General features: G+C 43.7%; 1 protein-coding gene across 3 annotated transcripts in view; it reads left to right on the top strand.

Moving 5' to 3' along the window:
- Positions 1-11,303: 11,303 nt before the first annotated feature.
- The window catches only part of mpped2a (metallophosphoesterase domain containing 2a), a 53,205-nt gene continuing 47,901 nt past the window's right edge, over positions 11,304-16,607 (top strand). For 2 of the 3 annotated variants that reach the window (XM_076147031.1, XM_076147033.1), the window contains exons 1-3: positions 11,304-11,757; positions 13,126-13,231; positions 14,208-14,486. In XM_076147031.1, coding sequence (XP_076003146.1) covers positions 14,374-14,486 — 113 coding nt within the window. In that variant the 5' untranslated portion in view covers positions 11,304-11,757; positions 13,126-13,231; positions 14,208-14,373. The remainder of the gene's footprint in view (positions 11,758-13,125; positions 13,232-14,207; positions 14,487-16,607) is intronic. The other variant, XM_076147032.1, reaches the window with a different exon arrangement.

The following is a 16,607-nucleotide window of genomic DNA, read 5'->3' as shown; positions in this document are numbered from 1 at the left end:
ACCTCATAATGAAATCAAATCAGAGTATCATAGCTTTTCTGCTCAGCATCAGCACTTTCACTTGCAGGCCGCCGCAGAGTGGGAGGTAACAGAACGTTTGTTGACCATCTGCATTTCTTTGAATACACACTGCGGAGAGCAATTTTTCAAAAGCTGGAGCTGCATTACAAGTCCAGCTTTCAAAATTTTAAAGTTATATCAAACAAGTGTGTATGGGGATGGGGATATTTTCCCAACTTTTCTCATGTTGAATGTGTTTGCAATACAAATACAGTACAAGTAAAAGTATCAACAATGTTGTGCTTAAGTTCCAAGGGGATTTATTAGTTGAAAGTAATGTGCACAGTGTGGATGAAGACCCAAAGTTGAGTAAAAGGGAGGCTTCAGTGTGATTTATCTACATTTGTGAGGAAACGTTTTCCCTATACATAAATGTAAGACACACACGCTGTCCCCCATGTCGGATGTCCCGTGTCAGCTCAAGCTTGGACAGAGAGACAAAGTTTGGGAACAAGAGGCCGCGTGTATGTGTGGGGAGGTGAGGGGGTGCTGAGTTACACTGTCAGGGTCACCTCTGCAGGCCACTTGTGAACACCCCTCACAATACGCCACCTTGAGGTAACAATGACTCCATTGTTCGTCCAGACAATGCTGTCTGAAGGACAGGGTCAGAGGGGCAGGGTGGTGTGGAGGAGAAAGCAGGAGGAGGGTGGGAGGGGCGAGGGGCTCAGCACCTGGTAACAGTGTATGGATGGAGGGGATGTCTGCTGGGGAGGGGGTCAGACACACTCCATCAGTTAGGAATGGCGGTGTTGAGGATTGGAGGTGTCCAGGCTGCTGTGAAGTTGGACAGGACCACTGACCTACCACAGGGGTTCCCAAACCGTGGTCTAACACCACCCAAGGGGCCCTAAAGGATGTGGATGCTAGATAGATAGATGCTGGTAAGCTGCTGGTAACACTTGTCGTGGCCATACAAAGTAGCTTGTCTGTGTGAAACATCAGCACACACTCTGGTTGCTGGTCTGTTATAAAGTTCACAGTTCATTGTTAAGATAATAATCGACCACGATTGACCAATCAGCATTCATGACCTCATTTTTATAGGAACAAAAACCTAATCAGTGAAAGATGTTCAATGTTCTTTAGGGATATTTTGTATTTTGCAGAAGGTCAAAAGTTAAAGAAAAAGAGTTCAGCTAGAGGAGGTGGCAAAACTTTAAAGCGCTGTATCTCAAAACAGGTCACATAGGCAGATGAACTCTTATATCACGAAGAATGCAAAGAGCCATATAATGCAAGATTTGGAATATCTTTTGTTGGGTAAAAAGCTTGCATGGTTGGGTTATCTGGGCCTCCTGGAGCTTGTGAGCCCCTCAAACCCTCTGGTATTCCGTCAGCACCCTCTCACGTGCCTGCCAGTGTATGGAAAGGCAGCAGATACTGGTAATCATATGCAAGAAGACCAAACATACAGTCAGGGTGGCCTTCAGCTGGCCGGGTTGGTACTAAACGACCTAGGCCCAAACATGTTCTGTGACTCATACACACACACACACACATACAAACACACTAAACAAATATGTCCCATTACCGCCTGGAAATAATGGATCCATTTTTCTCCCATGCAGCGGTCTTTATGAATAGTGTATAAACCTCGCCACGCGTTGGATGCTTGAGGTGTGTGTGTGGGGGTGGGGGGGACAACACTGCTCACGGGAGGTGGGAAGAGCTTGAACACATTTCTGGCTTCCCCCCCCCGATAAAGCACTCACACTTACACAAACATACAGTAAAATGCACAAATAAACACACTCACACACACAAAATGTACGCACACACATGCACACTGTTTGATTTTTCTTTCTGGGAAAACAACCATCAGAGTGCTCAAAAGCTCTGTCTAAACATAGACCCAAGGCCAACAGTGAGTCCCGTGGTCCTGAATGCGCCCCACCATCATTGCACACTGCTGCCTGTAGAAGCACTCACAATAGATGTTTTTGTGTGCAGAAAAGAAGGCTGTGGAGTTTTGTGGGGGTTTTTTCAGAGTCTCTGCCTTCATTATCCAAAAAAGTAAGAAAAATATCTATAATTTGTCTATTTTGTGTGCATCTTCTGGCAGCGGCACAGCAAGATGAATATGGTGGTGAATGTAAGGATTACTGCAGGTCTCAGTGTCTCTTTCTTTCTCTCTCTCCTTCTTGTCTGCAGTGTTGTAAAAAAAAAAGCTCTTTGTTGTGCTCTGCAGTATAAATCATTTACAGGCTTTGCATAAATTTGTGTAATCTCCTTCATGGGGGCTGGGCAGCCCATCTGATTCACTAGAAACCAGGCGGGGAGAGTTCATGTTGACCGTGGATGCCAAACATACATGTGGAGAGCCGAACTTCAACACATTTAGTTACCGCTCAGTACACTGTACACGAGTGAGGAAACACATACACAGAGTCCAGCACATCTGCACACAAACATGCATATCCAGGACACACTCCCCCTCCAAAGGATGTACGTGACATTAAAGTGATAGTTTGGAATTTTACACACGTACTTGTATTTGCTGACTCTTGCGTGTGTAATAGATGCTCCAGGTTTGACCCATCAACTCCTTCCCTTCCAGGAGTGCTGCTTCAAAATGAATGGAGGTGGATAGATTTCCCCAAACAACAAGATATGAGCGCTGACCCAAATCTAGAAAAGGGGATGCACAACAGCACACATATGTATGAGTCCTTGAAGAACGACTCTGCTGAGCACTCCCAACCTTTTTTTCATTCATTTTTGGTCTTGCTCCTGGCGTGGAGAGTGTAATGTTGGTGCTTTGAATACTGAGGATTAGTGAGGAATGTGAGGAGTAGCTTTGACACAGTACAGTACATGGGGCAAAGGTCTAGTTTAAAAATACAGAAAGCTGTCAGCTGTGTTGCAGGACTGTGTCGACAAAAACACCAGAAAAATATACAAAGGCTGCATAATATTGGTGGGAAACATGAAACCTGGCAACTCCTGCACACATCTCTACTCTTTTTCAAACAAATGATGGAATGATGGAATTTTATTGAAACTGAAGGCTTCTGGCTGTGAATCAGAAAATGCACTCTTATGCCAGTAAAACCAGCACAGCTGCTGTCCCAGTGTCCTTGCAGTTTTTCCATTATTCTCCGTCTATGGAGCAGCTCCATGCAGGATTTTTCTCTCTGCATGACATCATCCCCTCGTTCAGTGTCACTCCTGTTTTGCTTAATGAGCAACTGGCTAAATTTCACGAGTATGCCTGTACAAATACTAACAAGAAAGCACCTGTCCACTGGCCAGATACATCAGACCTGTGCTGGCAACACCCACAGGCTGAGGCAGGGTGTCCATTAACCTGCCATTTGTGCAATTTGAAGTTGCGAATTGAAAGAGAAGGGGGATTTGGAGGTTTAAGGGGGAAGAGTAATTCATACACCTTAAATGGAACCAGACTTTGTGACTTTGTGGTTCTGTTCAATCTTTTATTTCCAGGTTTGGCGTGAGAAATTTTGTTTTACGGATGCATGCCGTGTTTTATGTGAAAAAGGACATTTTCTGGAATTCAATCAGAGAAAAAAGAGCTGCAGCCAGATGGAGAGGGTAAACGCAGAAAATTATAAGGAACTGCAAGAACATATGCGTGACAAACAAGTCTCATATTACAAATCCCTCAAGCAAGCAGTGCTGGTGGCAAACAGAAGACAAAATTTGATGGACTGAATATTGGGACGACAGCCAGGAGTTACTTCACTCTGCTCTGTTATACGTTAGGTTGACATGATTCATTCTTGGCTGAAAGGTCCTAGTACAACATGATGTCACCGTAAACCTCACTGAGGGCCAATACGCTCAATATCAGTGCCCGGAGAACTTGTAGATTGTAGAAAACCTGCTGCTTGTTTACTTCTAATCTTAAACTTGCGGGATGAGGAATCAAACTTTATGCAGTAAAATCATAGGACAGAAACACTGCCATTTTACAGCTGGGCTGTTGACTTTTTAGGAAATTTGCCTTTGTTTTGCCTAAAACTGGCAATGGAAACACGACATGTGGAACATGGAAGCAGGCTAAACACTTGCTGGGTAGCCTGGCACTTTTGAGGGCATGTCAGGGGTCACAGCACCCAGAGAATCAGTGCCTTGCTACATTCACAATGCTATGAAACAGAACAAATATTAGTATTTTATAAAGATTTGTCTAGTTCAGAAAGTTACATTTGATTGAAGCTACATTTGACTCGATGATGGCATTTTTTGTGCAGAATGAATTCAACATTCATTTGTTTCCATTCTACATGTTATGAAATGTTTCAGTGTACTGTATGAAAGGTAATTCCACATGCATACATAAGAGGAGGCAGAACTCTACCTAATGAAATGGAAATGAGGAATATGGAGGCCACCACCATCAATGTTACAACGCCAAGGATTGTGATTCTATCAGATTTTAGAGATTTTTTGTATTGGAACTTTTTCTACCTCATTCATTCTCCACAGACACACAAATCTCTCACGTATCAGCGAACCATCAATTTCTGTTACAACACACACTTGCACACTCCCTTGATGCGGTGACGAGGCTGCTATAAGACAGTAAATCTTTGAAAGGCGGAGTGCAGCACTGAAAGCTTGGTGACAGACGATAAAACATGCGGGCGGACTCTCCACTCTGCACACCTCGCTGAGGCTCTCCCTCTACCCCGAACAAAGACTCCAACTGTATTTCGTCTACTTAAAAAACACCATCCACTCCAATGAGACACACAGGCAGACACTTTCATTCACTTATTTATCACATGTGTTAACATACATCTGCAGGGATTGTAAAAAGAGAACGTCAACACAGCGGTCCAGAGTTCTTTACATGAACTATGAGAGGAGATGTTGTTTCCAAATCATCTGAGATCGCAGCAGAGAGATGAAAGATGTCTGACCAGAGACTTCAGAAAATTGGCGGACATTGAAATGAGTCACACAGTCACAATCAAATGGATTTCCCTGCAGTTTTTTGGTAAAATGAGAGCCACAGCATGATGCCGTATCGCCTGGGTTTTCAATCAGACTCTCTTCCTGTCTCCTGTTCACCTGTGCAAGCATAATTGGAACACTTGCACAACACACCCAGACCACAGGATTACACAGAAAAGTATCTCTCTCTCTCTATCTCTATCTCTCTCTCTCCCTCTCTGCCTGTCTCTAATGCACAAGCGCACAAATCACTTGCCAGGATCATTTCACACGTCCTCAGTGGGAAACCCCATCAGTTTACACAGCAGGGAACAGAGCAATGAAACACAGATACATCCCACCGTATCCTACCTCTCTCACACACAACCACACAATCACACAATCACACACACACACAAACACACTCTGCGGATACATTTACCCAGAATGGTAGCGGGGTATGAGAGTCCAACATGGCCACACACACTCATGCGTGCCACACAAAGCTGTAACGTGCTACAGGAGGCTAAGTACTGTGCTCTTATGAAAGGCAGGCAGGTCTGAAACAAGAAAATGCCAAATGGCTCCCTCAGGTAACACTCACTCAGATTGCCTCTGATAGCACTCAGCTTCAGTGTGCAGCTGTAAAATTAAGATGAATGCACACAATGTGCTTGCAGAGATGCTGAAACTTCCTGCCCAGTCTTCCTTGGAAATATTGCTCCATTTTATATGCTATGTACAAACAGTGCAACAACATTCACTCAAAACCTCAAAATGACTCCATATTCTTCCAAGTCCCAATAATATGTTCCTATCAAGCTATTCCATTTGATTACATTTCAGGTGTCAACTCTGTGGTGTCACACAAATCATAATTTCTCTCTGAGTATCATATCATGCCATCAGCAGTGTTGAAGTTCAGAGGGGAAAAAAGCTGTAATTCTTTCCTCTTTGAGTGGAATTACTTTTTTTAGTATGACCTTCTTAGACAATACACAACTCCTTAGCTGGTTCATAACTGAATTGCTTGCTGACCTGGTCTCTTCTTCAAGTGTTTCTCCTTTAATGATTACTTGAATGTAAGAGCAAAATGGTGGCTCTTAAAAGAAGCACTCGCTTTTTGATTGCAAAGGACTGACACCAAAACCTTCATTTCACATTTACTCATATTCCAGATGGTTTTTATCCAAAATGATTTATAAGTGAGGTTGAACACACAGGTTGATCCAGGAGAATCGTTTATAAATGTACCACAAGGGTTTTGGCAGATTGAAGCAGATTCCATTATCAAAGGGACACAGAATGGCTCACACCAACTTAAATCTCATTTGAATTTTGCACTGGAGCAGCTGGTATCGCTCATCTTCAAGACCTTTGCGTGGATGGAGGAACAGTGATCCTCTGAGAGTCTCACAGATGTTGTCCAGGTGAAAAGTTTTCAGCTAAACAACAAAAACTATTCAACATATTAAAAAATCCTGAAATTCAAAGTACATTTTTTAGTTTCAACAGATCCTTGGCTTTCTCTTCTCTGCTGAGCACCTCCTCCTCTCTCTCTATCTCTGCTCTTTGAATTCATTGTCTGTGAACAATGTGGCCTCGAAATGCTAAATTCTATTGATATTTGAATTTGTTTTCTTGTATTTAAAAGGATTATGCAGTTTTACTTTAAGTAACATATAAACCAAATTCAATGAAAAGCAAAACTGCTGGAGAATGTTACCACAATGATTAAAAAAAGGGCCAACGTCAGATTAATTGTTGTACATTGTGTAGGTGTGCAGGTCGTCACCTGGAATGAGCAGCAGCCACTTTGAACTGAGCTGCTGAGGGCTGAGTGCATTCCAGCGCTGTCCCCCTCTGAACTTCAGCTAATCAATTAACAAGATTTAAAATATAGTCACTCCACGTGGAAGCCAGTGAAGCTGAGGGTCCTCCTAATTTATACTGTATCGACCGCTTCACACACATGCAGGGAGAGAGAGGGAGAGTGGGAGGGAGAGAGGGAGAGATTATGCTGGATGTTTTGGGGGAAAGCTGGATCTCGGGGGGGAATGAACTGATATTCTACTTTCACAGATTATCATTGCTAAAGTTTAAAGGGCTGGAGAGAAAGAGGAGCCCTCTCCTGTGAGCCTTTCTCTAGCCTTTGGCATAGAAAGTGAGCCTGCATATTACTCAGTCTATCACAACACAGCAGGAGAATAGGAAGAGAATTAATGCAGTTGGCTTCCGTGCCGTCGTGCTCTGTCTTCTTTTCTTCCCTCCTGCACTCCTTTCCCCTGCTCTCACGTTCTCTAAGCTCCACTGGACAAAAAGCACTTCATGTGCTAATACAATTACTTTGTATAGCTTTGATTTGTTTCCTTCATCTAATGATATAACAAACCAGCAACTAAGGCCAAGTAGAAAATTATATATTAATTGAACTGCTTGGATTTTGAGATAGTTTCAATTCTCTGTTCACTTCAGAACACACGCCTGGTGCCAGCAGCGGCCTGAACAGTGCCGCTGAGGCTCAGGGGCAAACATTTGTCTGTGTGCATCTCAATGACATAAACAGTATCCAGTGTTCCATACCCTCAGCATCCATCTATCTGCCTCCCATAAATCTGAATGACATTAACATTTAAAAACGTCAACTCCTGCCTGTCTGTGGATAGGCCTCTCAGAAAGACAGGCCTCCATTTTATTCATCCACATGGCAGGCAGGCAGGGGAGACAGGCAGTGCCACAGACAGGCATAAATCTGTGTTCAGGTTGGAGCCATTGAACTGCCTCAGCACAGGGTTAAGTGAATATCACCCTGCGGAAAGAGTTCACACTCCTATTTCCCACTCCCATTAAATATGTGTTTCATTTCTGCCTTATTTGGATGGAAAGTAATTTTACCCTCTTTTATTGAAGGTCATAAAATATATAGTGTTTTTTTTTGGCACTCTGCATAACATTTACATTTTCTATTGTATAAATGCGATCGGGCTGAATAAAACATTCATGGCAAAAGCCATTTCTTCTGTGACATTTGGTCCCCTATCTATCATCACTTTTCTATATGCAGCCAGGAGAACAAACGCTGGTCAAATGTTTAAATGTGGCCTCTCCACATAAAATTCAAACCCCCGCTTTCACATTAACACCTGCCAGCTAGTAGATGGAAATGCTTTTTTGCGCAGATAAGAGAAAAGTCAAATGGAAATGACTCACAGGGCTGTTGTGGCAGTGGGGAGCTTGCTGATGGGTCTGGGAATTTGAAGCATGTCAGTAAAATTAGAAAACGCCACGGCTGCCTCAAACGGCAGACATGTAAATGTGTCAGAGCCCCTCAGATGAGTCCATTAAAGGCTGTCCCATGCAGCCTTTTCTCATCAAAAATCCCATCAGTGCATTAAAAGGTAGAGCTATTGGCACAGGCAAATAAATTCTTGATCTTATTCTGATTAATCAGTATCACTGTTGAATCTAGGCAACATTTTAGTTTGATCTTTTAACCACTTAAGTCTGGAAGGAAAAATACAACTTTTCTACTGTGTGCATATTTGTTGATGTACTGTGCACATTCGATCAGTCAGTAATTCATGCACTCTGTTAATTCGGGCTCTGGTATAAGGGGTAGTTGATACCCCAGGGGTGGGGGCTTCAATGCACACAAGGAGGTACATTCTCTGGGCAAGGACAGTAGTACCCTCCTTTGTGGAGGCACAAACTCTGAGTAAGGATCCCATCCCAACCCCATCCAAAAATGCTCAGACTTAAATGTCTTTCTGTACAAATATCCAATTATATTGGCTTATTGTGAAACACGTATAGGCTATATAAGGGGTGCGCAAAAGAAAAAGTTTGGGAACCAGTGATGTAGCCTTCATTCATTTTATTAAAAATCAATGACAAAAATGTCACGCAAAATTAGATTAGAGTCCCAGTATTCAATCTATGGATGAACTCCAAGCTCAACCATTACAGGGTGTGTTCAAATAGGTTTGTTAATTGGTGATACACATTCTTTATGAGCATGTTATATTAGATGAGGCAACATCTAGACCAACTCTCTCACAGACTTGATTTAGAAGTCTACAAGTCAGCCAGACCAGCATGTGACCCATTTTAAACCCAGTCATACAGCATTTTCCAGATTTGGCTGCAAACTCTGTTGCCCTACTTCAGGTTATGTGAAAGACTCCCACAGGTACTCATTAGTATTGTTTACCTGTGAACCCATTATACTGCACATCTTAGATCTTATGAAGAAACACTGAATCCATTTTCACTGAACTCATTCACAGCACATCAGCACGTTAAGGTTTGTGGCAGAAGGTCTCTCAATTATTCAAACCCTAGATATTAATTAACTTTGACAATAAAAAGTTTAGAAAAATGACAGCACGCTGAGTTCAAGGTACAAGAACAATTGAATTCTGCATTAGATTTCATGGGATGAATCCTCACATCATGTCCTGTTTTGAGGAAGCTTCACATTATCCAGTACCCCTACAGAGAACTCTAGAGATGAAAATGGAGGGAAAATACTAAGTCTTTTACAGCTAATAAAAGTAAATGGGGAAACTAATATTGACATACCGACATAACACTTTAACAGGAGAATACTTTATTTATTTGGAAGTAGTGTTTTTGTCAAGACATTACACTTAATTCATGAGAAAATTTGTGAATGGTGAAGATGCAAATTTGTGGAGTAGCTAACATAACACATCTGTATGGATCAATCTAAACAAATCTGAGAACTTCAATCAACCCATGTAGCTTGTAGTTTTTTTTTTTAGAAGCTACACTTTCTTAATTTCTTCAAATGTGTATAGATGTTCCCAAGGGGCTTGACCTTTGACCCATTGTCCTTGGAAACCACGCCTTCTTCTATCCCCAGCCTGACAAAATGTCACCCTGTCTCCCCAACCCCCACCTTAAGACTGCCTGCTGGTACAATATGTTCCCCACAACACACACACACACACACACACACACAGACACACACACACACACACACACACACACACACACACACACACACACACACACACACACACACACACACCTCTAAACCAAACTTTTTCGTCATTCTACAGTCCCATGCCCCCCCCCCCCCCCACTCACACAGAAACACACATACAGTTGTATGCACATATAATTATGAAGAGTTTAGAATTAAAATATATTATACGGTCCAATCGGTGGCAACCAAAAGAAATTTCCGGAAGGGACGCTGTGGTCTGCTTCCATGTAGGATACACCTGCTGTAAGCTCCTCTGGAAGCCTGCTCCCTCTGTGTCTCCTCACAATTAAGTGACTAGAACAAGCATGATAAAGGTGGATGGCCTTGGATTTCTAGGTCACGGCTTGAGGACACGGGCGGGAGGAAGGAGGAAATAAAGCATCTGAATACAAAGAACCCAGTGTCTTTTGGAATAGTGTCTTTTTAAAGCTTAATTATGTTTTATGTGAGCCTTTGCATCAGGAGTGAGGATCACTTGATTTGAGGTTAAATACAAAGTGTTGCAAAGTGCTTCAACATAGCACATGGATTCAGAAGTTGTTACCTGTGCTTTGTAGACTTGGAGACGATTTCTGTGAGTGTTCCTCACAGTATATTGTGGGGCTATATGGCCATAGTGAAAGCTGCGCCCATGGTGTCAGCAGTAACTCAAGCATGTTTCCTGTGTGGCCTTCGGCAAGGATGTCAGGCTTTTCACCAACTCTGTATGTTTCATGGACAGAATCTCGAGGCAAAGCTGAGCATTGTAAAGTGTCCACTTTGGTGACAAAGATTGCATCTCTGCTTTCTCTGCAGACATCTTACTTCCATCGGCTTCATCAAGCTGTGGCCTTCAACACAAACTGGATCACAGATGAATGTGTTATTAGTTAGATATCTGAATTATTAGTTTAATATTATTTTCTTTAATTAACTGCTTCTCATGTGTCCTGGAATAACAACACATTTTGCTTTAAAAGACATTTTTCATCAAAACCTCTGAGGGATCCAATGGAAATAGGTAGGAAAACTAATTTATTCTAGATGAATCTTGTTTGACAAAAAAGTCTAAATTACACAAGTCAACATGTGTCATACCTTTTTTCAACTACAGTTCAGCATTTCAGGTGGCAGATGAAATCCTATCGTCTCCAGCAGTTTAAATCCCCCCCCAGTTTTCGATAGGTCACTTCTGGGCACTATAGTAAAACTAAATGGGAAGGGCCAATTTCCGACATCACGTGAACGCAGCACGACCGTCGCGCGGGACTGTACGATCCTCCCTCGCTCGATCTCTCCCGCGCCGCGCGCCCTCGCCGCACCGCGCGTGTGCCCGCTGTGAGGGCGCGCGCACGGGAGGTGGTGGTGGGGGGTTGTGCTCGCTCCTGCTCTCGCTGCTCTCTGACCCCAGTGGCAGCTCCGACTCACTACACTCCGGCTCCCCCCTCTGTCAGACCGCGGCTGCTCTCTCTCCCCCCGTCTCTCTGTCAGTGTCTCTCGCCCTCCTCTCTCCGGCTCTCTCTCCCCCTATCTCCCCGTCTGGTTTCTTTCCACAGGAGCCAGCCGAGAGGTCCCGCCGGGTCGAAGGTTCTTGCCCTGCCCGCCCAGACTGCTGCAACTCCCCCTCCCACCCGGACGACCGCGGAGAGACCTGCCTGCTCTTGCGCTCGTGCTGCCGCATGGACCCGCGTCCCTCCACCGCTGCCGCCGCCGCTGCCGCCACCTCCGCCGCGTAGAGGGCGACCCCGACCCGACTCTCTTTCTCCGGCCAGATAAAAAACACACAAAAACCCCACACGACGAAGGTAGAGCTCTTCAACCTTTCCGCTTTGCTTTTTGAAAACCGAGCAGAGGGTGAGAAGGAGAGGGAGGGAGAAGAGAAGAGGGAGGAAAAAAATAAATTCTTGACACAAAGCCGACGTTAAGAGGTGGCTTGTCATTTACGAGGAAGAGCAAGAGGTTAGCGCGGCGGTGCGGTGACACTCGCCACCTTTGGCTGTTTTTCCATTATTACTGGAGCAGAGTTCATTCAGGATTACACGGACCTTATTGTGTACATTTCTGCAAGGAGCCAGTGTTAACAGCAAGCGGCGCATAGCACACACAGACAGACACACACAGACAGACACACACGCATACACATCGCGTACATGCGTGGTATTAGAAAGGGTCAATTTATTCGCCTGTACTCACTCTGCTTACAGGAGTCATTTCTATTCGTGAAGTTGTCTTTATGCGTGTACAGGCGCTCTTTTTTGTATCCAGCGACCCGGGCTGGCGGCGTGTAAAAGCCGAAGGCGGTTCAGATCAGCGCCGCGAAGCCAAAGCGTGCATAATAAAAATGCACGGCCAGGGCAGGTTTAGCAGGCTAAGCTAGAGAGCTAGTCGCTGCTACTGTAGCCATACGGTAGAGACAGACACACACTCACCGGTACACACGCACACCACACACGGCCGCACACACCAACTGCACACGGCGTGGAGGGAATCTCGGGGCATTCTCCACACCAATCCCGATCTCAGTTTTCGGCCTTTATTTGTCCCCCCCCCCTCCCAAAAAACAAAAGAGCGCTTTCCAAGAAGCTGCTGCGTTACTAGTTGATGCTGTAGCTCGATGCTGGTGTGAACAGATTGTGCACAGTTTCAGTCAGATTAACCTGCTTTTAATTTGGAAGTGGAAAATATGTGTAAGGCCCCACGGATCTGCAAACTTGACTCTGTGAAGCTGGACTTGGTAGTTCTGTTATTGTGGCACAGAGAGCTGAAGGTGTAGCGGAGGGTCAACACACTTCAACTTAGTTGAATCGGCTTTTTATCTTGCAGGAATCCAATGTGCACAGCTTTTTTTTTTCAAGCTGGTATAAATCTTCATGACTGAAATTCATAGCAGACATCATAGGAAGTAGCATGCAGCTGACCCAGAAAACATAAATCAATATTTTTTTTCCAGAAATAGGGCAGGTTTTGGTTTAGATCAGGGGGGTTGTGTGCTTTAAGATATTCCCAGACTGGAGGACGCAGCCTTCTTGCTCACTGCTGCATCAGGATATATCCATCAAATTAACTCTGGAGCTGCCGGGTTTGGTTTCCCTCTGAAAAGAGATGACAGACTTGTTAAATTAAAGGTTTTTTTTTCTCTTTTTTTCTTCTTCTTCTTCTGGTGGCCGCTTCAGGGGCTCTGGTATAAAAAGCTTGTCAAAGCCCACAGTGGCCACTGTCTATCAGTCAGGGAGGTCAGACAGGAGGGAGGCTCAGGGTCTAAGGAGACCATCAAGCCCGGTGAGTGAGCTGCAAGGATGACAAACCGCACTCGTTAAGTATTTTAGCTATTTTGTTCTTGTGAAATTCAGGTATTTAAATTGTATTTCTATTCTATTTTTATTATTACACCTATTTAAAGGCAGAAGAGCATTTCAGCTGTCAAATCTTGCCAAATCTTCATTTCAGAATAAGAGCAGCATAGATTTATATTGTAAATTAGTTTGGAGTAACTTATTGCTTTGCAGAAATTTGACCTGCCATTTTTCTTCCATGGTTTAGGCTGATGCATTAAACACCATGCCTGTGGTCATTTTTATATTTGAATATATTGTTCTCGTAAACATCAACAGAATTACGAGCAGCATTGAAAATGTGAACGTGCTCTCCAGACCTTAAATCTTTACATCTTTGTGTTTAGTTCATTGAAAGAGTGGTGAAGTGTGAACTTTGAATTAGATATTTGTAATTTCTTAATGAAATAGCATATTGTTTGAAAAGGAGAATATGTCAAATATATCTATTTTATCAGTTAACCATGCAATTTGGTGTAATGTTAAAAGATTACTCTGCATGCCCCATTTTTATCCTGTCAAATATAATCATTTTTTGTTTTCTAAGAAATTGCTGGCTGTGCTTTTGGACCCAAAATGGCTTAAAACATATGAACATGATGATTATGGACATTTAGAAAGATTGTCTCCTTAGTTTGATCTCTGCTCGGTCAGTGTTTTTCTCTGCTTCAGTTCAGACTTATTACAAGCCATCTGAGTTTTTGCACGTGTGTTTTATTTTGTGAACCGCTATAATGTGAGTGTGTGTGTGTGTGTGTGTGTGTGTGTGTGTGTGTGTGTGTGTGTGTGTGTGTGTGTGTGTGTGTGTGTGTGTGTGTGTGTGTGTGTGTGTGTGTGTGTGTGTGTAGGAGCAGGCTCAAGCCTAATGTGCAGTGTTAAAGCTATAGATGTGTGAGCGTGTCGTCTCTCTGCTCTCTGTGCAGACTGCAGTGTGTCACTCGTGGTCGACTCGAGCGGCCGGGTCGCTGCTCCTGCTGCTACTGCTGGCAGACTCCACGGCTTCTTCAGCGGCTCTGAAGGATGACCGCTGCACGGCTCGCTGCTGAATCCCGGTGAACGAACGGCGTCTCATGTCCAAACGGCGGAAGGATGGCCCATGGCAAAGTGACCATCACGGTGGACGAGTACAGCTCCAACCCCACACAGGCCTTCACACACTACAACATCAACCAGAGCCGCTTCCAACCTCCTCATGTCCACATGTGAGTGCACACAGCGACACACACACACACACTCAGATTGATTTACTGTCTGGATCCCCTGCCAAAGCTGAGGAACTACACAGGCTACCTGTAGTGTTTCCCATATAAATTATTTAAGTGGGCGGCCCCAACAAACAGATGTGACACTCTCCTAGAAATGTTTTTGTCACTTTGCAGTTATTTCTTTCTTTTCCCAAACCTACCTGCAAATTCAATTTGGAGTGCAGAATAATTGAGAGTCCAGTGTGGGACAGCCACAAATAAAGTTTCAACGCGTAGGAAATACTGTCAGCAGCTCAGAATAATTATGTGTCTGTGTATTCAGATGCTTTTTCGTCAAATGCGCTATCCATCATTTATTCAGTGTAATTTCACAAATCAGCGGAAGAGAGACTACAAAGATCTCCACATGGCTGAATCATCCTCCAAACGGACTTCAATCAAACATTACATCAACACCATCTGGGTCTGTGTTAAGATATATAATGATGAGGAAATATAATTTTCATTCAAATAAAAAATTAAGTGTGAAAATATACCAAAATGCCCCTCCTCACACTCGTAATGAATCATTTTTTCAAGTCCTTTATCTCATCAGTTGTTCCTTGGCTGAACCTTTGCGAAATTTTGTTGAATTCTATAAACAACTTGTTGAGATATCCTGCTAAAAACAAACAGAAAACAGAATCATTATCATACTGGAAGTGATGATTAGAGTCATCAGCCTATTTTGGTTTTGTAGCGTCACGTTGTTTCACCCCATTTGTGAAGTTTCGAGAGAAATTCCCACAATTCAAGGAGTGACAGGAAACCAACCTGGAGCCTGTTTGATGTGGTGTCATTGTTGTTGCTGTGATTTAATTGGCTCACGGTCAGTCAGAGAGAGTGTTCAGGGTCCAGTGAGGACAAAGTCTGCAAACAGGTAGGGGATGAAAACAAGACCAAAAAAAAGTTTGCATCTACTGTGGCAAGTGAAGCACCCGGATTCTGCACAAATGTAGAATAATACACACATGCTACAGATGCTCTTCAGGCTTTCACGCTGTCTTCAGCTATGTCTTTTCTTACTCGTGACACTTTCCTTCCTCACGGTGCGCAGCCCTGCCTCTTAATGCTGCTGGTTGGCGCCGCAAGACTGTTATCAGTTGTGTCATGTTGCCATTGTGGTGAACGAACACGTTGCTCTGTTAGTTTGCTCTCTTTGCTTATTTATCAGACCAGTTATTCAGCAGGGCTTTTGTCTGATGTGGTTACGCTTTGCCTCTCGCTAGAGGGTCAGAGCACTGTGACCCGTCAGCGTCACACACACACACACACACACACACACACACACACACACACACACACACACACACACCACGTTAACACAGCGCTGCAGCTCATGTTGCGCCTTTTGCCATTAACAGCAGTTTTGAGCTGTTTAGAGAGGTTTAGGAATTTGCTGTTGTGTCAGAAGTCGTCCACAATCGCTGCTCAATTGTCGTCCACAATTGAGCAGCGATTCTCTATTCATTTGATTTTTGCTCTTAACCTGAAAATGATTCAATACATAGTTTTGAATTTCCATTGGCGCTGTGACTGGAGTGTTGATTGCACTCTGTAGGTTGTTGTGGTATAATTATAGTGGGGGGGGGTGGGCGCTGGAAAATGCGTTTCAACTTCAACCACCAATAGCTACAGTGTCTGAAATGCCCCGTTCCATTATTGTTCTGGTCTATCTTCTAAACTTGGAACTCGGTGGGTACCCCTCTGGCCCTTATACAGACAAGTGGCGATCAGTAATCAAACATTTGGAAAATCTGTTATAACACATGAAGCATGTTGGGTATATACATTGGAGCAGAGATCGTGGAGTATAACATTTTTTGGAAGTAATGTTGCATTGAGGTGGCTAATGTGAGAGGGCCCAGCTTACACTGATTGCTTCCATGCCATTATCGTCTTAGTTAAAGTAAACTGTAGCATAAGGTCATTTGTGGACCCCTCTTTACTTTGACATTAGAAGACATCAATCACAGCATAATTCTTTAACTCAAACTGCATTCCGGTTACACATGAGCTCATCTTCCCCAGGAAAGCGGCGCCGGCACCCACCTGAACCAAAATGGTGACCAGTGGGAG

The sequence above is a fragment of the Genypterus blacodes genome, unplaced genomic scaffold, assembly GCF_046128005.1.
Source record: "Genypterus blacodes isolate CSIRO-AG114 ecotype Tasmania unplaced genomic scaffold, CSIRO-AGI_Gbla_v1 ptg000036l_1, whole genome shotgun sequence".
NCBI lineage: Eukaryota > Metazoa > Chordata > Actinopteri > Ophidiiformes > Ophidiidae > Genypterus > Genypterus blacodes.
Note: the sequence above shows the minus strand (reverse complement) of the source record. Positions and strands in the feature narration are given on the sequence as shown.